This window comes from Natator depressus, chromosome 14, assembly GCF_965152275.1.
Source record: "Natator depressus isolate rNatDep1 chromosome 14, rNatDep2.hap1, whole genome shotgun sequence".
In the NCBI taxonomy this organism is placed as follows: Eukaryota; Metazoa; Chordata; order Testudines; family Cheloniidae; genus Natator; species Natator depressus.
In genome coordinates, this window is record NC_134247.1 from 19,438,392 (window position 1) to 19,465,541 (window position 27,150).

General features: G+C 42.6%; 1 protein-coding gene and 1 non-coding gene across 8 annotated transcripts in view; both read left to right on the plus strand.

Moving 5' to 3' along the window:
* Positions 1 to 208: 208 nt before the first annotated feature.
* The window catches only part of LOC141998651 (tubulin-specific chaperone D-like), a 263,541-nt gene continuing 236,599 nt past the window's right edge, over positions 209 to 27,150 (plus strand). The window contains exons 1-6 of one of the 7 annotated variants that reach the window (XM_074971510.1): positions 209 to 446; positions 3,548 to 3,699; positions 4,237 to 4,328; positions 5,865 to 5,947; positions 7,231 to 7,357; positions 17,061 to 17,279. In XM_074971510.1, coding sequence (XP_074827611.1) covers positions 306 to 446; positions 3,548 to 3,699; positions 4,237 to 4,328; positions 5,865 to 5,947; positions 7,231 to 7,357; positions 17,061 to 17,279 — 814 coding nt within the window. In that variant the 5' untranslated portion in view covers positions 209 to 305. The other 6 variants (XM_074971517.1, XM_074971511.1, XM_074971515.1 and 3 more) reach the window with 6 other exon arrangements.
* Positions 1,264 to 1,385, plus strand: LOC141999111 (U6atac minor spliceosomal RNA). The gene has a single exon (XR_012641970.1). It is a non-coding gene; the product is annotated as a U6atac minor spliceosomal RNA (small nuclear RNA).

The following is a 27,150-nucleotide window of genomic DNA, read 5'->3' on the forward strand; positions in this document are numbered from 1 at the left end:
CCCAGTGAGAGGAACTACAAATACCAGAAGCTCTCAGGACAGCCATCGAAGGACCCCAGGATATTCCAACAAATTCAATATTTCCTAAATATCTATTTTTTTAAAAAAAGTAAAGCTCTAATTTCCAGAAATAAATATTTCTGGGAATTATTGACTGATTTGATTTTTCTCTCAGCTGCTATTTTTCTCTTTGGTGTGTGTCGATTTCTACCTCATAGCAAAGACACAGCAAAAAAGAAAGGACCCAGACCTTTAATCCTGTTTTGCAGTGGATTTACGAAGAAACAATTGCAACAGGGGAACCAATGGAAAAACTCCTGAAAACTGAATTGAAGACCTCCATTCTGAAGGCGTTTGGGAGCTCAGGAGGAGGGTATATTAGCCGAGGGCAGAGCTATGAAACTGACAGCGGGCAAGTGTTTGTGAAAATCAATCACAAGCCTCAGGTTAATGCTGATAATATTGCTGCATGTTCACTGTAATGTGCTTAATTGTCTGGAGATGTTTGTTGATGATTGTAAATTGTGTGTTTTCAAGCTTAATGTATTTTTCTCCTTTTAAGAACTGAAATCTTTTTAAAGCACATTTTAGACAGTAGGCTCAGTTAATGTTTATTTGTAATGCTGTTGTAAAGCAACTTGACGTTCCTTTGCAATACTAGGTGCAAAATAATTTACATTGCTACATAAAAAAGCGTAGAGCAGAGCAATTGCCCTCATGCTTAGAATTTGTTATTGGGCCAAATACTATCCCTGAAATGGCTATTCCCACACAGGTATATGGAACAGCATGACCTTCCAAAGCAGAGTACATTCTTTTATTGGGGAAAGGGTTTTGGTCCACAAAACCCAGGATCTCTTGAGATCAGCAGAAGCATTGCGCATCTGCAGTGCTTCCTGGCACCATGGCAACATAACTCCTATAGGAGATATGCTCCCATCAGCTTCTGTATTCATCCTTGCTCCTCAATCCTCCTTAAGAAAGTGGTTTCACTTGATGCAGTGGAAACTGAAATATGTTAATACTGACAGTATCAGGAATCCTTGAATGGTTGTGGGAGAAGGAGGGATTACTTCCGAAACCCCACTTCCACCTATCCTGATCGTACCCATAGAGTCTGTTCCCCATGGCATAGGGAGGAGGAAGGGAGTGTGCTGTGGTGCTGGTGAGCCACCATCCTGGATCTTCTCATTTTTCCTATCCTCTGTTCACAGAAGCAAGGGAGCCTGTGGGCCACTGTTATGTTGTATTATTATTTAAATTGTGTGATACGAAAGGAGAGAAGGTTAGCACTCACCTTGATAAGGGTGGGAGAGCTGTAGTGGCCTTTTCAACACACATATGGTTAAGGCATTGCCACTTACTCATGGCACCTAATCACTTGTGGGAAGGATGCCTAGAGCCCTGCGTATGTACCCCTTCTTATGTTTTGTACAATTATAAAATAATAAATAATTGGTTAGTATTAAGGCAAAACTAGAAAAAATACTTGAACTAAACCATCGGCTCCAAGCACCCTATTACTTTGGGAATATTGGCATTCAAATGTGATGTTTGTGGATTGGGACATTCTCTAGTCAGAACAAGGCTATCAGTCAATTTACAGTTGAGAAATAGGAGTTTAGGAGGAAACGTGTGGCCTGGTGGAATCCAGATGCACAGAGGAACTGAGGGAGATCCAGCCTAGGGGCAACTGCTTGACCACTGTCTGCTGGCTGATTTTTAACACAGAGTTGCCATCGACTCCCCTGGGACCCGCTTTCAGGTAAGTGGTATTGGTGCCACATTTGTGGAATCTGCCTTAGAAAAATAGAAAGACTGACTCGGCCGGGAGAAGAGAAAGAAATCAGTTTAAATGTGCATGTTGAGATTTTTGTTTCTATCGCATTTAGGAGCTTTTTAAGTGGTTGGTAACATTTTGCTGAGTTAGAATGTTTTAGCCAGCAGTCTGAGAGGGCTAAGTCATCAGATCCCCATTGTTTACGTTTACCGGATGGTTCTGTGTGTGCATGCAATAATTAAATTAGCTATCAGTTGATTGCTGTAAAAACCTTGATTAACACAGTACAACCAAGTAAGAGTTTAAAAATTATTTAAAAGATCATTGAAATATAATTGGAAAAAAGTCTCCAGGCTATCTATAAACTTGTTTTATTCTTCCTCTTCCTTTTTAGGTAAAGATTAATCTTTCTGCAACCCAAGGAATTTATGCAGAGATTGCATGTGCAATATAATTTTGGATTTCTTGTTTTTCTTATTAATACCTGTACCTGCAGCTTGTTGCATGTAAATGGGTTCCTCCTTCTGTGTGGAGCCCCACTGACCTCAATAAGGCAATCACAATAAGTAGTAGGATTGGGGGCTAAAGGCCTGATCCTGTCGATAATCCTTACTGAAGCAAAGTGTCCATTGACCTTAATGGGGTTTATCTGTGCGAGGAGTGTAAGGTTGGGCACATAGTCAGTCTCTTCCTTACTGCAAAAAGCCTTTCTCTGCTGTTATTAAGGATAGTCCAGTGCCTCAGGAACTAGTTTAGGGTTTATGGGACTTGGGTTCAAGTTTCTATTTTGCTACAGACTTCTTGTATAACCATAGGCAAGTCACTTAATCTTTCAGTTTCTATCTGTAAAATGGGGATAACAGCACATCCTTACCTCCCAGGAGTGTTGTGTGGATAAAGATTGGGAAGTGTTTAGCTACTATGGTAATAAGAGACATGTGAGCACCTAAGATAGACAAACCCTTTCCTTATCCTCCTAAGAGAGAATAAAATAACATAAAAGTACTCAAATTTCTATTGCTGAACCCAGAAATCAGGTATGCAAGAAGCATCTAGCAGAAAGGTAACATTTCCTTACAGAAGAAAATGTGGGAGCTGCAGTCTTCGCTCAGTGGGAAGTTGGAAAGAAAAGGCTTTAATTTTCCAGGAAATACTCTTAGCTATTCTGTTACTAAATAAAGGCAGAACAAAAAATTCAGCCATAAATTTGTAGTTCAGTACATGGGAAACTGATAAGTCTGGGTTATTTCATTCTAAAACATACAATTAAAAATGGGCAGAAAGAGTAATACTGTCACTTAGAAGGTCAAACTGTTCAGCAGTACACTGGCTTAATTAATGTGATCAGTCTCCCACTTGGGACCTGCTGCTTAGTCACAGTCTAAGGATTTACTCCTTTATTTCAAGTGGCAGGTTTTTATGCTTTTCTTGTTGAAAGTTTTGGGTTCTAGCCCCACTGGTAACCCTGCTGTACCTAGGTTTGAGGCCAGAGATTAACTACACATAGATGTTTTGAGTATTTACACTGGTAAGTTGTGTAATGTGTTGTACTGTGCTGAACTTGCAAGAAAAGCAATAACAATACAATCAAACCAATCTATCCTGGCTGGGACAGAAGCCTTGCTAATTTGCTGCTACATTTTATTATGAAGGATTAATAGATTCACAGATTTATAAACAACAAATATTTTCCAATACACCTAGTGCAGAAATCACATCATTTAGCCCAAGGATATTTGCCCCAGTGAAATTCTTGTTTCTGAATAGGCTAGAAAAATGTTTGAAGGTGAAATGGCAAGTTTAGAGGCTATCCAGAAAACCAACACCCTGAGAGTGCCCCAGCCCATTAAAGTGATTGACCTTCCAGGAGAGGGTGCAATGTTTGTCATGGAGTACCTGAAGATGAAAAATCTCAGCAAGTATGTCTGAACTTCATACTTTCTTTGTTACTATGATTTTGAGAGTCTCTGCTTATAATTCTGTTGTGTTGGTGGGAATCTCTGAAAGAGTCTATTCACTATCTTCGGCAAATGATATCACTCGTGTGTCTGATAACTGTAAAAATAAAAAGTAAAAGTGAAATTCAAATCAACAATCAAGCTTCTAGGCCAAATTCTCTCCTGAATTTGGCCCTTTATCTCTTTCAGGAATATGTGGTCTATACCTGACTGTTCACATTTGTCAGAGCAGCTTTACTCACAGGTAGCAGCCATGTGATATATCTGTACATTTCTCAGACAATTAACTTGTCTTTGAGAGGTTCTGTTTAGCTTCTGTTCAGTTAAAATATTCCATTGCTTTCTCTTTCTCCTGATTTTTAAATTGCCTCCTGCTTTACAGAGTTGCTCCCTACTTTCTCTGGTCTTTAATTCTCTCTTGTTTAATAAATGGTGTTTAAAGGCATATTTTAAATGAACAGATAAAGAATGTATGATTTTGTTTCTCTGATCTTACAGACACTCTGCAAAGCTTGGAGAGCAGATAGCAGATCTTCACCTTCACAACCAGAAACTTGGAGAGAAATTAAAGAAGGAGGGAAACACTGTTGGTAGAGTATAGATTTAAAGTACTAGTGCAATACTGCGATAATCACTTCTGGATATGACACAGTATTTAATACATGTAGCATTATAATCCTTATGAATGGAGAAAACCAATTTAAAGGGCCCCTGTCTGCTAAAATACCAAATATATATACAAAGTATCTTTTGATCCATAGAACACTAAACTTAAATAATTTGTAACTTTTTACTTTGCCTTTACTAAGTAAAAAGAAACTGCTAACAATAAAAAGATTTCTATTGGTTTTAGTTTTTCTGATTTTTTAAAAACAAAAAATTTGGGTCAGATTTACCTTTCAGTATCCCTGTAAGCCTTTCATCATCATGTACTATCAAGATAATCCCCTGAAGGTTTTTGAACCAACCAAGTAAAAAACAACAACTATTAAACATGTCTATAGGTCAGGTACAGTTAACTTGTTATTATAACATGTAATACCATTTAATACAAAATATACAGAAATTCACATTTACTTACACTAGAGATATTTTACAACTCACACTTGCAGTAAAATACATAGCACTTTTTATTAAAATAATAAAGGAATGTATCTTTAGGTTAATAAAAAGACAAGTTAGTTCTACTGAGTATAACTGTTCATCTTGAAGGCAAAGTTAATTCAGTAGGGTTCTGATCCAGTTTCCACTTAAGTCAATGGGAGTCTTTTCAGTGACTTTTTCTACAGCTTGATCCAACTCCCACTGAACAACACATGAAGCACAGCAAGATCATTTGCTATGTCAGGGTTAGTAGTGTTCAAATCTAATGCCCAGATTTTGCACCTAGTTGTGTATGCATGGTTCCCACTGATTTCTGGGGAGGACAGAATGTGCTCTATAGTGGTATGCCTATTACCAAGTAATTACATTATTTGTGAGTGAGGTGGAAGATTGCTGATCTGTCTGAAATAATGTACAGTATGAGACACACAGTTAAAAGTTTTGGTTAGGAGGCAGCAGGGTAAAGTGCTTAGAAAAGGGTGAGTGTAAATCAGGAGACCTGAGTTCTGTTCCTGATTCTGCCACTGACTTGCTCTGTGCCCTTCAGCAATGAACCTAACTGTACCTCAGTTTTCCTTGCTGAAAAACAGCCCAGGTTTTTTACTTCCATCTTTAATAGGTCTGTGATTCTCCAAAGAAAAAAAGCTACATATACATGCACAGAATTATTACTGGCACCTTAGAGACTAACCAATTTATTTGAGCATAAGCTTTCATGAGCTACAGCTCACTTCATGCTTATGCTCAAATAAATTGGTTAGTCTCTAAGGTGCCACAAGTACTCCTTTTCTTTTTGCGAATACAGACTAACACGGCTGTTACTCTGAAACCTAGAATTATTACTCTTTGTGTTTTAAAGTATTTAGTTGACCTATTATTTAATTACCTATTTTCCCCAATTTTTTTTCTGCCTAGTCATATCGGAACTGGATTCATAAACCTATTGCTCTTGCAAAGTTCAGGATTGGAGAAAAAAAAAGCTGGTTTGCCCTTTGGACATGATCAGTCTTTTTGTTTGCTAGGTAAAGGTGCAGGACATTCTGAACCTCAGTATGTGGATAAATATGGATTCCATACAGTCACATGCTGTGGCTTTATACAGCAGGTAAGTCCCAGCTCTGTGAAAGTTATTATTACATGTTAAAATCAAACACTAATTCTATATTCAATGGCTTGTTTTAACGACCAGTTTTGTTCTCGCTGTTTCATTTTCATCTTAAAAGTTTTTAAAGTATAAACAAAATGTAAATTTTACCTCCAACTTGGGAAAAGATGGGGTTTGTTTTCCTGCACAGGACTGCTACTTTCTTGGACTGATAAGGTTTTGTTCCTAATTCAAAACTGTAAGAGTTCTGATAGACAAAAACCTTATTAACTACATAACCCTGTCTCATTCACTGAGCAGTGCCTATTTTGTGCAATGAAAAAATAGGTATATAATTTTTTACATGATCCTAATGTACACGCATGAGGAAGAAGAATTAAAGTTTTGTATGAGCTTCCTAATATTTTTCAGTGCTTAATTTTGCAACTGTAATAATACTCTTTTAATGTAGTTTATTTGTGTCTGTATAAAAAAACTGGAATAATTTAACCACTCCTGAGATACAGCCACTTCTGAGGTGGAACCTGGCAGCACACAGCAAGCTTACACAGCAGTTTTGGACAGGAAATGAAGACTACTCAGTGATTCTCCAATGTTCAGACCTCTTGCTAAGAAAAGGATCCCTTCACAAATTACTTCCATCCTCTCCCAAAACTCACTTACATAGTTCTCAAAAGGTGAAATTCCCCCCCATCCGAAGGACCAGTGGCAAAGTCTATGCAACACTTAAATTCAACTTAAAACCCTCAGAGCAGGCTTCATATGGTGCATGGGCCTTCTGCTGGCTCTCTGCACAGGGGTGAATTTCAACCAAAATATTTAACTGTGCAGACTATTGAGAAGGACTTTGCAGACTACTAGTTGTCCCTGAACCACAAATTGAGAACCATTATCTAATTGAAATGTCAGGGGGAATTTTGGCTATCCAGAGCTAATAAAAGGTTAAGCAATGTTTAATATCTGCAAGTGGCCAGAGCCTTAGGTTTATTTCTCATATGAAAGATAGCCCCTCCTTAACATGGACTCAAAAGGAAGAATAGCCTTAAATAAATGATCAACAAAACATTTAACAGCATCCTAAATTTTTCTTGGTGGTCACCCATCCCAGAACTGAGTAGGCCTTGACTGTGTTTAGTTTACAAGCACCCTGGTAGCAAGGCAACAGGCCACAGTATCAGTAATATACAGTTTAATTTTACAGATATATCAGCAGAAAATCTTTACAGTGCTGTTTCCTCTTCAACTGATCATGATTACTTGAATCTTGATATCTTATTTTCCAGGTGAATGAATGGCAACGTGATTGGCCTACTTTCTTTATATGTCACCGACTCCAAGCTCAAATGGATTTGATTGAGAAAGATTATGGAGACAGAGAAGCAAGAGAACTGTGGTCACAGCTTAAGGTTGGTAAATAAATACATGAATGTGTCTCATAGAGATAAAAGGTCCATTGTACTTATAAAAAATATACAAGATGAATACTTCAGTGGAATTTTACACAATTTTTATGGCAAACTTTATATGGCTTTTAGTAAACAGGTCTAATTTTACTTAAGGTCCAGATGCCAGAGTTAAGAAAAAAGGGTGCATGTTACTGTAGTAGCCTTTTAAAATGGGTGCAGAAGTTAGCATTGCATCCTGGCATTGAAATGTACATCTTAGAGCCCCCACCTACTATTGACCAGACTCTACATTATTGCTAAAAAGCCAGAGCATCTGTGAATAAATATAAGTTACTTTTAATAGACTGAGCATTTATAGATCAGCTACACTTTTATTCCCGGAACTTATTGTAGGATTAGATTGCTGTCTAATGATTGTAAGCAAGACACAAGAAGTAATTCTTCTGCTCTACTCTGTGCTGATTAGGCCTCAACTGGAGTATTGTGTCCAGTTCTGGGTGCCACATTTCAGGAAAGTTGTGGACAAATTGGAGAAAGTCCAGAGAAGAGCAACAAAAATGATTAAAGGTCTAGAAAACATGACCTATGAGGGAAGACTGAAAAAATTGGGATTGTTTAGTCTGGAAAAGAGAAGGCTGAGAGGGGACATGATAACAGTTTTCAAGTACATAAAAGGTTGTTACAAGGAGGAGGGAGAAAAATTGTTCTTAACTGCTGAGGATAGGACAAGAAGCAATGGACTTAAATTGTAGCAAGGGCGTTTAGATTGGACATTAGGAAAAACTTCCTAACTGTCAGGGTGGTTAAGCAGTGGAATAAATTGCCTAGGGAGGTTGTGGAATCTCCATCATTGAGGATTTTTAAGAGCAGATTAGTCAAACATCTGCCTAGGGTTGCCAATTTTCTACTTGCACAAAACTGAACAACCTTGCCCTGCCCCGCCCCTCCTCTGAGGCCCCGCCACCACTAACTCCATCACCCTGCTATCTCATTCTGTTGCTTGCTCTCCCCACCCTCACTCGCTCACTCTGGTTGTGGGTGCGGGCTCCAAGGTGGGGCCAGAAATGAGGAGTTCAGGTGCAGAAGGGGGCTCTGGGCTGAGGCAGTGGGTTGGGATGCAGGAGTGGTTGAGGGCTCCGGCTGGGGGTGCAGGCTCTGGGGTGGGGCCAGAAATAAGGAGTTCAGGGTGCGGGAGGGGGCTCTGGACTGGGGTGTGTGTGGAACCAAGGGGTTTGGAATATGGGAGGGGGCTCTGGGCTGAGGTAGGGGGTTGGGGTGTGGGAGAGGAGTCTAGGCTCTGGTCTGGAGGTGCAGGCTCTGGGGTGGGGCCAGGGATGAGGGATTTGGGGTGTAGGAGGGGCTCTGGGCTGAGGCTGAGAGGTTCGGAGTGTGCAGTGGGACTCTGGGCTGGAGCATGGGGTTGGGGTTGGGCTCTGGCGATAGGTGCCAACTCCCTGGGTGGTCTGGGGCTGGAGCACTCACAGGGAAAAATTAGTGGGTGCTCCTCACCCACCAGCAGCCAAGCTCCCCCCTCACCTTCTTCTCCCCCCCCCCTGCAGTGCGCCCCGTCCCTCTCCCTCCCAGCACTTCCCGCCACCTAACAGCTCTTTGGCGGCACTTAGGACTTTCCAGGAAGGACGGGGAGGAGCAGGACACAGCGTGCTCAGAGGAGGAAGCGGAGAAGAGACGGGGCAGCGGCGGGGACTTGGAGGAAGGGGGTGGAATGGGGGTGGGGTTGGGGTGGGAAAAGACGGGGTAGGGCAGGGACTTTGGGGAAGGGGTGGAATGGAGATGGGGCGAGAGCAGTGCAGAGGTGGGACCAGGGGTGTCGAGCACCCACTGGGCAGAGGGGAAGTCGGTGCCTATGGCTCCAGCTGGGGGTGCGGGTTCCAGGGTGGGACCAGAAATGAGGGGTTCATGGTGTGAGAGGGGGCTCCAGCCTGGGGCAGGGGGTTGGGGTGTGGGGAGGTGAGGGCTCTGGCTGGGGGTGCAGGCTCTGGTGTGGGGCCATGGATGAGGGATTTGGGGGGCAGAAGGGGCTGAGGGGTTTGAAGTGTGGGAGGGGGATCAGGGCTGGGACAGAGTGTTGGGGCATGGGGGCTGAGGGCTCTGGCTGGTGGTGCAGGCTCTGGGGTGGGGCTGGGGATGAGGGGTTTGGGGTGTAGGAGGGGGCTCCGGGCTGAAGTAGGGGGTGGGGAGAAGGTACAGGCTCTGGGCTGTGGGTGTGGGTTCTGGAGTGGGACCAGAAATAAGGGGTTCAGGGTGCAGGAGGGGCTCCAGGTTGGGGCTGAGGGGTTCGGAAGGTGGGAGGGGGATCAGGGCTGGGGCAGAGGGTTGGGGCCCAGGGTGGGTTCCAGCTGGGGTGGGGCTGCGGATGAGGGGTTTGGGGTGCTGGAGGATGCTCTGGGCTGGGACTGAGGGGTTCGGAGGGTTGGAGGAAGATCAGGGCTGGGGCAGGAGGTTGGGACATGGGAGGGAGTCAGGGATGCAGACTCTGGGTGGCACTTACCTCAAGCAGCTCCCGGAAGCAGCTCCTATATGGAGGCCCTCATCCCCAGCACCATCCCAGAGCCCGGACCCCCAGCTCAGAGCCCACACTCCCTCCTTCACCCCAACCCTCTGCCCCAGCCCTGAGCCCCCTCCTGCACTCCAAACCACTCATCCCTGGCCTCACCCCAGAACCTGCACCCCCAGCTCAGAGCCCGTACTCCCTCCTTCACCCCAACCTTCTGCCCCAGCCCTAAGCCCCCTCCTGCACCCCAAACCCCTCATCTCTGGCCTCACCCCAGAGCCTGCACCCCCAGCCCAGAGCCCTCACCCCCCTACACCCCAACCCCTGCCCCAGCCCAGAGCCCCCTCCCACACCCTGAACAACTCATGCCCAGCCCCACCCCAGAGCCCTCACCCCCTCCTGCACCCCAACCCCCTGCCTCAACCCACAGTCCCCTCCCACACTCCAAGCCCTCTGCCCCACCCCCTAGCCTGAAGCCCCCTCGTGCACCCCAAGCCCCTCATCCCCAGAGCCCACACCCTCAGCTGGAGCCCACAACCCAGCCCAGTGAGGGTGAGGGAGAGTGAGCCACTGATGGAGAGGGAATGTAGTGTGCAGGGGTGGGACCTCAGGAAAGGGGTGGAACAGGGAATGGAGCCTAGGGGAAGGGGCAGGGCTAGAGTGTTCAGTTTGGTGCAATTAGAAAGTTGCCAACCCTAGCTTCCGGGAGCTGCGTGGAGCCATGGCAGGCAGGGAGCCTGCCTTAGCCCCACTGCGCCGCTGATCGGACACCTGGCAACCCTACACCTGTCAGGGATGGTCTAGATAATACTTAGTCCTGCCATGAGTGCAGGGGACTGGACTCGATGACCTCTTGAGGTCCCTTCCCGTTCTATGATGGTTAGAATAGGGTCAAGAGAAGGTCAGGATTCCTGTGTTCTAGTCCCATCTTTGCCACTGTCACTCCATGACCTTTGCCAAGATACTTAACCCCTCTCTTATTTTCCCCATCTATGCAATTGGTATTATGAAGTTTAATTAATGAGTATTTGTAAAGAGCTTTGGGATCTAGGGATGAAAGGTGTAACAGAAGAGCTTCTCATTATAATAAAAGAAGCATTCCATAATATGTCCTGTGAATCCTGTGTTTCCATGGTTTTACAGTGCTATAGGTAGGGATATAATTCCCCAGGTTCAGAGGAGTTGAACATTTTGTGGCTTTAGCACAATGGATAATTCCAAGTGTGAATTGTTAAATGAGTCTAAAATGCTCTGAAACTGTCTGCGGAATCCTGCACTCAATGAAAACAACTGAACAGCATAAACAGGCTCAAAATAATATTGTACAGAGAATCAGTTGTATGGAGGACTTACTTTGATGGCGCACAATAAGAGGAAATGTTGCCTCTTCCTATGCTTTGCTCCTTGATAGGATTCAGTAGCTCAGGAAGGGAAAGCAAGAGAGAAAGTGAGTGTAATCAAGTGGCTGCTTGCTTGGTTTTCAGAATCACTGTTCTGTTCTGACACTAAAGCACCAAGTTTATAGCTCTTTGTTCCATAATGGCACTTCAGTGAGCACAGGAGACTCAGGATTTTGGTGCTAAAAGTTGTTTACTTCTTAGAACTGTTCCAATGAAAGGAAGCTGTTCTTTATTTATTGTGATAACCTGTATTGTCCATGCCTGTAAGCATTATGACAATAGTGAATGTGAGTACTAGTGAATGATACATTAAACTCTGCCTGAAATGAATCAGAATTATTCTTGTTGATTAACACTTTTGACCTGTTTCTGCATCCATTGACTGTAGTTTGAATAGGGCTTCATAATGACTGAAAAGAGACAGTGACTTTTATTTATTCTGTTATTTGTATTGTATTGCCTTTTATTTTTTTCCTTGGTCAAATTATAGTTTTTGCTTGATTGTTCATGCTTTTTCCAGCTGAAGATTCCTGACATGTTCTGCGACATGGAGATTGTTCCCGCTCTTCTTCATGGGGATTTGTGGGCAGGAAATGTGGCAGAGGACAATTTTGGCCCAATTGTCTTTGATCCTGCTTCCTTCTATGGCCATTCTGAATTTGACTTAGCGATTGCTGGGATGTTTGGTGGTTTTAGCAGCTCTTTCTTCTCTGTCTACCACAGTAAAATCCCCAAAGCTCCAGGTTTTGAAAAACGAAACAAGTTGTACCAGCTCTTTAATTATATAAACCACTGGAACCATTTTGGGACAGAGTACAGAGGATCTACTCTAAATATAATGAGAGAGCTCTTAAAATAACCATTTAGAGGGTGTTCCTCAAAGAGAATCTATCTATCACAGCCTCTTACTAATTCACATTGCCTACTTGTTGATAGCAACACAAGCTAGAAAGAGTGACACATTGATGAGAAACCCACACGGCAGATGTAAAAGATGAGGGATCCTTTGTACACATTTAAACCCAATAAATGCTTGCGGTGGTTGTATAATTTCTGCATCATGTTCTCGTTTACTAGCACATATCCACACTGGTGAGTTAGGAGATTGTGTACAGTCTGTTATCCAGTTGGTGAAACTACATGTTTGAAAAGCAGTCTGATTGACAGCCTCATCTCATTCTCCATAGGATAACCCAGTTTTCCCCACTCTGTCATCACTCTTTGCCCTTCCTGCCCTATAAGGATCTTATTGTGGGATTGGAAATAATCACTACATTTATCACTTCCTCCTCCTCCTCCTCCTCCACTTTTCCATTTGACTTTTCTCCTCTGTTCCCCTCTACCTACCTCCTAAAGGATCAACTCCAACATCTGTTGAAGTCAGTGGGAGACTTTTTTGGCTTTGAGGGTAGTTGAACTGTGTCCTAATTCAGTTGCATAGTGCAGTCTATGAGTTAGTATTTCTTACATTTATTTTAAATTAAAAATTTTGTTCTAAACATTTTTATGACTCTCCTTTCTAAAGGAAAAATGCAGTTCAACGGATCCCCCCTAAGAGTAGGTCTCCGTGCCTACTGGAGAATGAAATATATAGGCAGAAAATGGATTGTCTACATAAGATGTAGATAAAAATATATTTTATTTAAAACAGCCTTTTGAAAAACATACTAAAAAACTCCCTGCAATGTAACAGACTTAGCTGTTTGAGAAGAAGAAATCAGCAATTCCAGATACTATATTGATTGGTACTCACTCAATACATATAAGTTATACAGAATTAATCTTAATAGAGAATTGGGGAAACTAACCTATTCCATCATTGCTGATTTACTAAAGTAAAGGCATGCTGTCAGAATGGTGAGGTCCAAAATTTAATTGTTTTATACTTGTTTGCAGAGTCCCTGTAATTGTTTATGACAGGGCTGCATTCTCCACCACAAACAGGCTGGCTGCTTTTCAGATTTATAAGCCCCAGAGTGTTATTTATTAAGTCCCCTCCAACAGTTCATCAGTATATGCTTGTGCAGTCAATGTACATGTGAACATAAACTTCCCCCTTAGCCTGCTTTCCAGGGAGGAAGGGGGAAAGACCTCTTAATTCTGTATCCTGTCCCTACCTGTCTCCTCCCCTTGTACTTCCTTCCTCTTCTTCCGCTATTCCCTGATGATGGGTTGATTGTTCTCAGTAGCTCAGCAGCCTCCTGCCTAATTAACAACTGTCTCCCAATTAAATCCACTCCAGGGGGAATAGCTAGCACCATAGTGACGGGCTAGCGCTAGGTTCCTAGCACTCTTTCAAGTTGTTGAGCAGCTTTTCTTTTGAAACATATTCTGCTTGCTCTCTTTATCTTTAAAAAAACAAAATAGATGTGTAATATTAGCAGCACAGAATTGTGAGCAACCGTACAATAACAAACCTAATTACCCTTTAATGGAAGAAAAGAAGTGGTAAGTAAACAAAATAGTTATAATTAAAATCCCACAAACACATACATGAATAGGAATATGTATATGGGAGAGATAATGCCTGTAATTGTAGGGCTTCCAAAGATTTATAATGACCAATGAGTAAACCAGAGTTAAAATGATTAAATATGCTTTGCCACTTTTCTTTTAGTGTTAGCACTGCTATTATGAATCACAACTTGAAAAACACCATCCTTCCAATGAAGTAAATCACAGCAGCTATTGAAACAATGTAGATTATTTTATCTATTTTTGTTTGTTTTTCATTTTGTTTAATGTATATAGTCTCATTTTAAACTCTCAGAAACTTTGGACAGTAATCAAGTGGATTTTCTTTCATTGTTCAAATATATAATGGCAGAATCAGAGGGTTAGATTGAAAACCATACTGCTTCTGAATTCAGTTAAAATTAGTCCAATTTATCACAAGTAATTAAAGTGATTATGCTTCTGTGATTGAAATGGAAAGGTGGAATAATCTTGTTTATAACTAAATTGATAGTGTAGTTATTAGGTGGAGAATCCAGGTCTGAGCTAACAAAGTCCATGAGAGCTAATATGTATTACCTAAAATGTGAACTAAAATACATGTACTGCTTTGTAAAATGTGAAATTAAGATATGTGCACGTCAAATAAAATCTAGATACTTGCACTGCAGTAACAAGATCCTGATGTTTCTATGTCTTGTGATTACAGCTTTTCTGTGTTAGTGAAATTGAAACTAAAGATGGGACTGTTATTTGGGAGGGGGTGGAATTGTTGGGTAATGGGACTCTCAACACCAGGAAGCATGATAGGAAGGAGCAAGTGGAAGATTGGATGCTGGGGTCTAGGAGAGAACACAGCAGTGGATGGGAATAAAGTCCTGGAATAGAGCTGAAATGTGGCTGGAGGGTGAGCTATTGAGCTGGAATTAACTGAGGTGGAGAGTTTCTGGGGATAGGTAATAGCCAGTAGGAAGGAAATGTTCCTAATGTAAGTGATCACTGTCATGTGGTAGCAGCAGTTTTTAGTATCAGCACAATGACATTTCTTCCCCCCAAGCATGACTGTATGAAAACAGTTCATTTTATTTCCAGAACTGAATATGATTTGGCTCAGGATTGGGCATTGTCTTATTCTGTGCTAAAATATATAATGCATGTTTCTGTATGGACTAAACATCTATGTAGATAACACACAACTGCTCATGAAATAGGATCATAAATGGAGTGATCTGATTGTCTGCTAGCCATTCTGCTTACAACCTATGCAGAGTGACTTCTGAGACAAACTCTGTGCAGCTCTTACTGGCATGAGCAGGGTTCTGCATTTGCTGAGCTGGACAAAGCTGCTATCTTGGGACCACAGACATCCTAGTGTGAATTTTGGATAGTCTAATAATGCATAGCAAACAGGTCACATGCATCCAGAGCAAATCCAAGGCTTGATAGGGAAGTTCTACAAGTAGGTTGTCTACCAGCTGACTACTAGGCTGGCAGACACCACACTCTTTTTATTGGAGTGTAACAGTATTAGTTATAACTGATTAGCTCAATCACCTCATATAGCATGTGTACCCATTTCCAAAGGCTGTCAAAGAAGGGTTCTGACTGATGGGTCTGCTTTCTAACACCTGGCATAACTGCTAAACTAGAGGTGGATGTCCCCCAGAGCTAGGGGCCAGGAACACCTGAATTTTAATGCCTGCTTTGACAATTTCAGAGTTGCAGCTGTATTAGTCTGTATCCGCAAAAAGAAAAGTAGTACTGGTGGCACCTTAGAGATGAACAAATTTATTTGAGCATAAGCTTTGGTGAGCTACAGCTCACTTCATCAGATGCATCCAATGAAGTGAGCTGAGCTTATGCTCAAATAAATTTGTTCGTCTCTAAGGTGCTACAAGTACTCCTTTTCTTTTTGCTTTGACAAAGTGATATGGCAAGTGATATGGGCCAACATTTTCATAAGGGTCAGTGAATGTTGGTGCCTCAGTTGTGGAGCACCCAGCTTTGAAATACGTAGGTCCTGATTTTCTGAGGTGCTCAGCGCTGGCCGCTCCCACTGACTTCAAATGGAGTTGGGGATGCGTGGCGTTTCTGAGAACAGGGCCCAAGGCATTTCAAACCGGGCATCTAGAACTATCAAATGCTGGATGAAGGGGCCTGACCTTGCATGTGCAGAGGGGGGAGAAACTCGCCTGGCACACAGAGCCGGTGTGAGGATTACATAGCTAAGGGGGGACAGTGGAGTGGCTGCTAGCTCCCCCAAAGTCACCAACGTTTCAGGCCCTGGAACTGTGATACAAAGGAAAGTTCACAGCGTGAGGAGACATTTAATGCCTCCCCACACTGCTTTTGTCTGGCAAGCCCCTGTTGGTCTCAGACAGGCTGTTCCCACAACCCCACCCCCTCCATGCTTGTGGGTGGAGCTCATAGAGCTGGGTCTCTGCAAGGCCCGCCTACTCCCCGCCCTCTCAGCTGCCGCAGCAGGGAGAGGAGTGGCCGCGTTCAGGAACTGAGCCGTGGCTGCGTTCTTCTGTTCCGCGCGGCGCCCCGTAGCCCGGAGGCAGGTCGGCCAGGGCTGAGCACGGGACAGGAGGGCTCTGTCCGCTGAGAGGCCCCCGGTAGCGGAGCAGCGGTTGCCAGGGTAACGCGGCAGCTCCTGGGCCCCTGGCTCTGGACTGCCCCAGCCAGCGGGGACGGGAAGCCCCGCCCGTGGCTCCGGGTGCAGCAGCTCCGCGTATGGAGGGCGTGAGGGGTCCCCGGGGAATGGGGTAGCGGGAGATGGAGCTCCCGCTCCGGTAGTGATTCCCAGCCCTGGGGGGCGAGCCGTGGGAGTTCGGGACACGGCGGGATGGGGTAGGGCAGCGGAGCAGCCGCATCCCGCGTGTTGGGGCTGCGGAGGAGGAGCCCACGAGAGAGTGACCTGCAGCGTGGGCATGGCTCCTGGTGTAAGATGGAGCGGGAGTCAGCTAGGAGAAGAACGGCCCCTTGGGAGGACGGCGGCTCTTTCAAACCTCCTTCCCCAGCTGTGGGATGCTGGTCTCGGGGTGCTGCTACACCCCTGGCTTGAAATACATTCCGTTATATCCAGTGTTTACAATTTGGTTCAGTGGTTCTCTGCACCAGATTGTTCCAGCATCCCTGAGTGGTGGCTCCTCTTTCAGTCCCACCCACCCCTTGGCATGGGATGTTGGGTCTCAGGGGATGCTGACCCCTCTTTCAGTCCTGCCCACTCCCCCCTGTGGGATGTTGGGTCTGGGGTGGTGGCAGCCCCTCTTTTATCTCACCCTGCCTGATGTGAGTTTAATTAAATTGTAAATGATTGTTTGCTCTTATGTTACCAGGGAAGAATTGGCTGCTCTCTTTGGAAATGGCTTTGAGTGAGATGAACGGGGATGGCTCTGAACAAGAGGAAGGTGGATGCCAGGAGCCAGATGTCATTGCTAGGGGAAATATATTGGAGAGTTTCGCAGAGAGTCAGGAAATCAGAGGGTTAATTAACAGCCTGAAAGGAATATATGGGGACCTGGGAACACGAGAGGTGACAATTGAAAAATTCATAGGTAAGTTTTCTTGGTTTGAAGATGTACAACCTATAGGGAGTATATTTTCATGTTGGTTGAAATAACCTCATAGGACAGTGTAAACAAATGTTTTTACACCAATTCTTGCTCTTACAATTATTCAGAGGAAGATTAGTTTTATTATTTATTCACTTTACTTTCCAGATAGATGTACCAAGCTTATTAGTCATGATAATGGGAGTCAGTGCTCTCTTGGCTGTCTGAACAGTCATATAGCACAAGATCCTCTCAGTGTATCAAGGAAAGCATTCCAGAATGAACAAGCAGATATATATTTTTAGATATATATTTTTAATAATTGACTTTAAGGGTGAATTATCTATCCTTGGATTTGGTCCTAGTCCCACTGAAGTCAACGCAAGCAGGAAGGGGACCTTTTTAGTTAGTTCCTCTCCTTGTAATACTGCTGTTTGATTATTGGTTTCATGAAATGAAACGTTGCCATCTAGCTGTTAAAGCACAGGTCTTGGAGTTGGAAGATATGAGTTCTGATCCCAGTTTAGCCACTTGTCTGACTGGGTTGTATCATGATTGGATTATTCTTGTTTCCAAGTACTGACAGCATGCTTGTGACTGTACAAGACAATTGACAACCTGTGCTATGAAAAGCTTAGTCTAGGAGGGGCATAGAAAGTAGATAGTGTGAGGCCCTGAGGAAGGAGTTGGTTAGGTAACTTTCCTCAAACTTTAAATTCTGTTCATTTGTTTTGGGGTCTGATTCCTAACAAAAGTAGGTCTCTTGGAGGGATTTGAGGAAAGGGTTGCCCTGGTATCAGGGGTGTGGGAGGGAATTCAGTGCATAGAGGATATAAAGATGGATAAAATGATGAGCAAGGAATAGGACATCAGGGTGGAAAGAACATGGAAGTAAGAGTTCATCGTTGTGTTAAGCAGAAGGAAAAATATGCTTTAGAAAAGAGCCTTTAGAAATATCATATTGCCTCTATATAAATCCATGGTACTCCCAAATCTTGAGTACTGTGTGCAGATGTGATCACGCCATCTCAAAAAAGATATATTGGAGTTGGAAAAGGTTCAGAAAAGGGGAACAAAAATGATTAGGGGTATGGAATGGCTTCCATATGAGGAGAGATTAATAAGACTGGAACTTTTCAGCTTGGAAAAGAGATGACTAAGGGAGGATATGATTGAGGTCTATAAAGTCATGAAAGATGTGGAGAAAGTAAATAAGAGTTGCTGATCATTTGCAACTTCCATTGAAGTTAACAGGAATTGTAGGTGCTCAGCAATTCTGAAAATAAGAACTGTGTCTCAAATTAGACACCCCAGAATTAGTGGATGCTTTCTGAAAACTTGGGCCTTGGGTCTTCTGTGTGTATTTCCCTATGTGTAAAATATGACTAATATTTAAGTATGTCACAAGGTATTGTGAAAATTAAATCACTGTTATATGTGAGATGGTTTGAGATCCTTGTATAGAAGGTCATGTAGGTGTATAGAGTATATTAGGCAGCTACTGTGATGAAATTAAGAGAAGTATCACAGAGAAGTGACAGTTACCAAAGGTGATACCTGCAGTAAAGATACGTGAGGGAGATATCAATTGGTTGGGCCAGATTGTCATGACACACATTCAGCTCTGTACAAATATGGAAATAGTGAAGAAGTGACTTATTTTCTCCAGCAATTATTTAGATAATGTCAAGAAAACATTATATTTTTGGCTTTTTAAAATATTATTCCAGAGGTTGTATGTTGTCAGGGCCGTCCTTAGGATTTATGGGGTCCTATGCAGTATTATTTAACTGGTGCCCCCATGCCCGATGGCAGCCCAGGCTCACAGCGTGAGGGGGGGCGGGGAGGGATGAGGCAGCAAAGGATAGCAAGATGCCCGTCCCGCCTCACGGTGGCGGTGAGTCACAGTTCCGCACAGAGACCCCCGTACCCTCTCCGTCACGCAGAATGGACATGCAGAAGATACCTAATTAAAAGCACTAAACTTGGGAATAAAAAATCAGTCACAGGTTTTTTGATATGCCCTGAAGTTTCAGTTTTATCTGCAAAAACTTTGTAGTAAGGGTGAGTCAGCTGTCTTGCTGAATACAACATTAAATATTATGGAATACATGATGCAGCTCTTCTCTGTTTTACATTTTCTGAATCAGTATTTCTAAGCTGATTTTATATTTTAAATGTACTCTTAAGCCTTCATAAAGTAATCATTCCAGATTTCTACATATTTAACTCGCTGAAACAAAGACGTTATTTTAAATCAGTCACAGAAGTTTAGTGTGTTCATAACAATGTTCATTGCTTTTAGAAAAAGGGAACACTAAATTAGTTTGTGTGATCTCCATAACAATAGACATGTTTATGAAATTTCACCAACTTTAAAAAATGTTTCCAAAGGATTTTATATCTTACTAAGGTACTGATTTTGCTGGAGGGTTCTCTTAAAACTAGTTCATCAGATAGTCAGAAGTAAAGAAAGGGAAACTCTTTGTTCAGCTATCTGGAAGGAAAGGGGTGTTTTCCCTTTAAGAAGAAAAGGAGTACTTGTGGCACCTTAGAGACTAACCAATTTATTTGAGCATAAGCTTTCGTGAGCTACAGCTCACTTCATCGGATGCATACTGTGGAAACTGCAGAAGACATTATATACACAGAGACCATGAAGGGCTCTCTTCAGTGGGGGGTGGAGGGAGAGGGGGTGAAGGGAGAAAGGGATGGACAGGAAGACTTTAGAAGCAAGTTTTTTTTTTTTCTTTTTTTTACTATAGTAATTAAAATGTGTATTTTAGATAAGGGTGGTCTTTTGAAGGATTTATTTAAAAAACGATATGTCTGAAGATTCAAGCATTTAAGGCTGAAGATGATTGTGCATCTAAAAATCTATGCAAGGATTTTGTAGAGATGTAATTTTATAATCTTCACCAACTCACTAATGAAATATTTTTAAAGCAAATTTTAAACTAAGGTCCTGTAGACTAACATGTTCTGAGTAAATGTTACAGTAATGCGCAACTGTTTTTGTCAGAAACTGACAGTGTATATACCTGGGGTTTGGCAAGTGCCTGGTAAATGGCTTCATTACCCTTTGAGTGGCTCTTTAACAGTTTCAATGTTGTGCTAATAGGTCTGGCAGGCTGGAAGGCTTTTTCACTTTTAACTACTAGATCCTCTCCGGAGGAAGACTCACCAGGCTGCAGCAGCCAGCTGTGGGAGCCTGCAGGAAGGGTCAGAACAGGGATAGGAAAGCCGAGAGGGTGGACACTAAGACCCAGTGGTACCCCAAATTTTCAGGTGCCCTATGCAGCTGCGTATGTTGCATATGCCTAAGGAGGGCCCTGTATGTTGTTTTGACATAATTACTATTGAACATACATTCCATGGAAGGTTTCAGAGTAGCAGCCGTGTTAGTCTGTATTCGCAAAAAGAAAAGGAGTACTTGTGGCACCTTAGAGACTAACCAATTTATTTGAGCATAAGCTTTCGTGAACTACAGTTCACTTCATCGGATGCATTCAGTGGAAAATACAGTGGGGAGATTTATATACACAGAGAACATGAAACAATGGGTGTTATCATACACACTGTAAGGAGAGTGATCACTTAAGATGAGCTAATACCAGCAGGAGGCGGGGGGGGGAGAACCTTTTGTAGTGATAATCAAGGTGGGACATTTCCAGCAGGTGACAAGAACATCTGAGGAACAGTGGTGGGGGGGAATAAACATGGGGAAATAGTTTTACTTTGTGTAATGACCCATCCACTCCCAGTCTCTATTCAAGCCTAAGTTAATAGTATCCAGTTTGCAAATTAATTCCAATTCAGCAGTCTCTCATTGGAGTCTGTTTTTGAAGTCTTTTTGTTGTAATATTGCGACTTTTAGGTCTGTAATCGAGTGACCAGAGAGATTGAAGTGTTCTCCGACTGGTTTATGAATGTTATAATTCTTGACATCTGATTTGTGTCCATTTATTCTATTACGTAGAGACTGTCCAGTTTGACCAATGTACATGGCAGAGGGGCATTGCTGGCACATAATGGCATATATCACATTGGTGGATGTGCAGGTGAACGAGCCTCTGATAGTGTGGCTGATGTTATTAGGCCCTATGATGGTGTCCCCTGAATAGATATGTGGACACAGTTGGCAACGGGCTTTGTTGCAAGGATAGGTTCCTGGGTTAGTGGTTCTGTTGTGTGGTGTGTGGTTGCTGGTGAGTATTTGCTTCAGGTTGGGGGGCTGTCTGTAAGCAAGGACTGGCCTGTCTCCCAAGGTCTGTGGGAGTGATGGGTCGTCCTTCAGGATAGGTTGTAGATCCTTGATGATGCGTTGGAGAGGTTTTAGTTGGGGGCTGAAGGTGATGGCTAGTGGCGTTCTGTTATTTTCTTTGTTGGGCCTGTCCAGTAGTAGGTGACTTCTGGGTACTCTTCTGGCTCTGTCAATCTGTTTCTTCACTTCAGCAGGTGGGTATTGTAGTTGTTAAGAATGCTTGATAGAGATCTTGTAGGTGTTTGTTTCTGTCTGAGGGGTTGGAGCAAATGCGGTTGTATCGTAGAGCTTGGCTGTAGACACTGGATCGTGTGGTGTGGTCAGGGTGAAAGCTGGAGGCATGCAGGTAGGAATAGCAGTCAGTAGGTTTCTGGTATAGGGTGGTGTTTATATGGCGGTCGCTTATTAGCACCGTAGTGTCTGGTTTGAAGGTATACGTTGTCCCCAAATGTGAAATAGTTATGGGTGAGGACAAAGTCACAAAGTTCAGCCACCAGGTTTGCTGTGACATTATTGGGGATACTGTTCCTGACGGCTTGTAGTCCATCTTTGTGTGGAATGTTGGTGTAGATGGCTTCTACATCCATAGTGGCCAGGATGGTGTTTTCAGGAAGATCACTGATGGATTGTAGTTTCCTCAGGAAGTCAGTGGTGTCTCGAAGATAGCTGGGAGTGCTGGTAACATAGGGCCTGAGGAGGGAGTCTACATAGCCAGACAATCCTGCTGTCAGGGTGCCAATGCCTGAGACGATGGGGCATCCAGGATTTCCAGGTTTATGGATCTTGGGTAGCAGATAGAATACCCCAGGTCGGGGTTCCAGGGGTGTGTCTGTGCGGATTTGTTCTTATGCTTTTTCAGGGAGATTCTTGAGCAAATGGTGTAGTTTCTTTTGGTAACCCTCCGTGGGATCAGAGGGTAATGGCTTATAGAAAGTGGTGTTGGAGAGCTGCCTAGCAGCCTCTTGTTCATATTCCGACCTATTCATGATGATGACAGCACCTCCTTTGTCAGCCTTTTTGATTATGATGTCAGAGTTGTTTCTGAGGCAGTGGATGGCATTGTCTTCTGCGCGGCTGAGGTTATGGGGCAAGTGATGCTGCTTTTCCACAATTTCAGGCCGTGCACGTCGGTGGAAGCATTCTATGTAGAAGTCCAGTCTGTTGTCGTTGAGTCCAGTCTGTTTCGACCTTCAGGAGTAGTCCACCCAGAATCCTTCTTTTTGTAGCGTTGGTAGGAAGGTCTCTGTGGATTAGTATGTTGTTCAGAGGTGTGTTGGAAATATTCCTTGAGTCAGAGACGTCGAAAATAGGATTCTAGGTCACTGGAGTCTGGATTTGAAGTCAATCTCTCTGGTCACGCGATTACAGACATGAAAGTTGCAATATTACAACAGAAAAACTTCAAATCCAGACTCCAGCGAGAGACTGCTGAATTGGAATTCATTTGTAAATTGGATACAATTAACTTAGGCTTGAATAGAGACTGGGAGTGGCTAAGTCATTATGCAAGGTAACCTATTTCCCCTTGTTTTCCTAACCCCCCCCCTCCCCCCAGACGTTCTTGTTAAACCCTGGATTTGTGCTGGAAGTGGCCCACCTTGATTATCATACACATTGTATGGAGAGTGATCACTTTAGATAAGCTATTACCAACAGGAGAGTGGGGTTTTTTTGGGAGGGTGTGTGGGGGGAGAAAACCTGGGTTTGTGCTGGAAATGGCCCACCTTGATTATCATACACATTGTAAGGAGAGTGATCACTTTACATAAGGTATTACCAGCAGGAGAGTGGGGTGGGGGGAGAGAGAACCTTTTGTAGTGATAAACACCCATTTTTTTCATGATTTGTGTGTATAAAAACAAACATCTTCTGTATTTTCCACAGTATGCATCCGATGAAGTGAGCTGTAGCTCACGAAAGCTTATGCTCAAATAAATTGGTTAGTCTCTAAAGTGCCACAAGTACTACTCCTTTTCTTTTAGTGAAATATTACTTAGCTGTGTATTTCAAGAGTTTACAAAAAGTCTACCATGCCTGTTTAATTTGTGATATTCAAAGACTGATAACTATATCAAACTAAAGCCAGTTTTTCATCCATTAAAAGGGATAAAGTAACACTAAACTTTAGAAAGGGAGACTTCAGTAAAATGCAGACTAGTCAAAAAGGCCCTGAAGTTAAAAGTAAAAGAAGTAAAATCTTTGAGATGACATGGATGCTACTTAAAAAACAAAACCAAGAAGAGCCTCAGAAGGTATGCATACTGCTGAACAAAACAGGAACCAGGCAGGCAAGTAGTAAATCAGTGTGGCTAAATGGCAAGGTCTGAGAAGCTATTCAAGCCAAACAAATCCTTTAAAACTTGGAAATCTGATCCAGGTGAAGCCCACAAGTAAGAACATACAGTACAGCATGCGGTATATGAGGGAAATTAAAGGACCAAAATGGATTTTGAAGAGCCAATAGCTAAAGCTGTAAAAAAACCCAGAAGATTCCCGAAGTATTTCAGAAGCAGGAAGCCTGCAAAAGAATCGGTGGGTCTACTTGATAAAATTCAGCACTGACAAATAAAAGGTAATGCACTTTGGAAGGAATTACTAGAACAACTCATGGATGCTTGCTAGGTTCTAAATTAACTGTAGCTGCTCAAGAAAAAGACTTGGTCATCGTGTACAGCACAATGAAAATCTCTCTTCAGTGTCCTTTGGCAGTCAGAAAACATACCACAAGAACAAGTGGTTGTCCTGTGAATCTGAAAGGTAACACATGTAAGACTGATAAAAGGAAATATCTTTTTTACACAATACATAACCTGTAGAACTTACTGTCAAAAGGTATCGCTGAATCCAAGAATTCAGCAGGTTTAAAAAACTGATTAGACACCTTGTGTGTAAAATGAGAATTTTCTACAGTTACATTAGGTAGGAAAAACCATTATGCGGGATCTAAACCTTTGTGCTTCGGGGCATAAATCAACCAATAACTGCCTAATGATAGGAAGAAACTTAATCTGTGGGCAGAATATTCAATAATTGTCCATTATAGGGCTTTTTGACACTGTCCTCTAGAGCGGGGGCTCTCGACCTTTCCAGACTACTGTACCCCTTTCAGGAATCTGGTTTGTCTTGCATACCTGCAAGTTTCACCTCACTTAAAAACTACTTGCTTACAAAATCAGGCATAAAAATACCAAAGTGTCATATTTCAGAGTAACAGCCGTGTTAGTCTGTATTCGTAAAAAGAAAAAAGAAAAGGAGTACTTGTGGCACCTTAGAGACTAACCAGTTTATTTGAGCATGAGCATCCGATGAAGTGAGCTGTAGCTCACGAAAGCTCATGCTCAAATAAAGTGTCATAGCATACTATTGCTGAAAAATTGCTTATTTCCTCATTTTTACCATATAACTATAAAATAAATTAATTGAAATATTAATTTTGTACTTAAATTTCAGTGTATAGTATATTGAGCAGTATAAACCAGTCATTGTCTGTATGATGTTTTAGTTTGTACTGACTTCACTAGTGGTTTTTATGTAGCCTGTAGTCAGACTAGGCAAATATCTAGATTAGTTGATGTAGCCCCTGGAAGACCTCTTTGTACCCCCAGAAGTACGTGTGCCCCTGGTTGAGAACCACTGCTCTAAAGTATCTGGTATTGGGCATTGTCAGAAGCGGGGTACTGGACTGCATGGGCTACTAGTCTAATCTGGTGTGGGAATTCCTATGAAGATCTATCCAGTGGTACCAGTTTAATTTGTTGAACACTAAAGAGTGAAATTATAGCATGGAAAAAAACTATTTTTCCAGTTCACTCTTTCTAACATTATGATTTTAGGGCTTATTTCAAGTTGCTGGATAGCATCATGGGCATGCAATTTGTCAGGGTACTGAGACTATGTACACGCTACCACTGTCTATAGTATAACTTATGTTGCTCATGAGTGTGAATAAGTTGTGTCTCCCCCCACCCCTCCAAGCAATGCAAGTTACACTGACCTAAGTGCTGGTGTGGACTGTGCTATGTTGGCAGGAGAGCTTCTCCCATTGACATAGCTACTGCTGCTCATGGAGACTGGAGTAATTAAGTTGACAGGAGATCTCAAGCTACCATTGACTTCAATAGGATATTGGCCTTTGTAAGAACTGCAGAACTGTGATTGTTGCTAATAGATAAGCATTGTGTTACCATATCAGTGGAGTTATAGGTGTGAAAATAACAATATTAGTGGATTGGTTTAAGTTGGTTCCACAGTGCCATCTAGTGGTATTTTTAGTACAATGTTGTTAAACTTGCATTGCATCTAGGTCCTAACAATTGGTATGGTGAAGAGAGGAGAAAACACAAGGGGAGGAGCAAATGAATAAAGAGCAGAATGGTTTGCAGAAAAAAGGAAGGGTTAGAAGGATGTTATTTTGGTTTTAAAGGACAAAAGAGTACATTTTTCCTAAGAGAGATAGAAGAATAACCCGATGGGGTGAGAAGGAAACAGCCAAAAGAAGAAACGATATGTTAGAGTGTAGTGAAGGGGGAAAAACAACATCGTTTAGGCCAGTGCTACTCAAAGTGGTGGTCTGCGGACCGGTGCCGGTCTGAGTCATCGGCTGCCGGTCTGCGCTCACATTGGGGGAAAAAGGAAATTGCTGGTCCCACATATCAGATAGCTTGAGCAGCACTGATTTAGGCTATAACTTGATTTCCCTGGCAGCTATGTCCTATAGTAATATGTATATGTTACACATCTCCGTCTCAGCATGGTTCATTATTGCTGAGATGATCCAGTGTTGCTTGGACTTGCTTTTCTGGGACTTTCTGTTGTTTAATTGATTTTCTTGTCATTTTGGGCCAAGACCATTACTACTACTTCTTGATTTTTTTGGTCCTTTGTTGATAGGACATTTTCCTACTTGAGCAAATTTCTAAAATGACGCAGGTTATTGTTGATGCAACACTTTTTTGCTGCATGATCTTTTCTGAAATCTAATTCTTATTGCTCTAAATTCTTTAGATTGGCTTTGACTTTAAATTAAAGGTGCTTTATTTGTAGAGGTTGTGACGGGTTGCATTCCTGGCATTACAAATACTAAAACGCATAGTACAGGTTGTTTGGAGTCAGAATTTCCCTGGATAAAAAATACATTGCTGTGACCATGATATAGCAGGTGACGTGGAAATCTCTTGCAGGTGTACAGTATTTTACTGTAGAAAGGGGTTCTTTAGAGGTTTTTTACACTGGCTTCAGTTTGTAGCTGTTCAGGCAGGGCATGAGAAATCCACTTGCCAACAGTGAGTAGGAAACTTCCCTGGCAAGTCAGGGTAGGGGCTTTACCTATCAGTTTCTGAAAAAAGTTACACTTTTGTTTTATTAAAAAAAAAAAAAATGCTAGCCCTTATACTGGTGAAGAATACCTTCCAAATGTGAAACAATGCAGTATTGTCTTCTGAAGTCTGCCATCAGGCAGGCAGCTTGAAATAGTAGAGATGTGAACTGCACAAAGCCCACATCCTGGCTTGAACGCATAGCCAGAGTAGCTGAGCTGTATGCTGAAGAGTTTCTCCAGCCTGCAGAGAAGAAATGATGGAGCTGCTCCATGGCTGCTTTCCTGTGTCCACT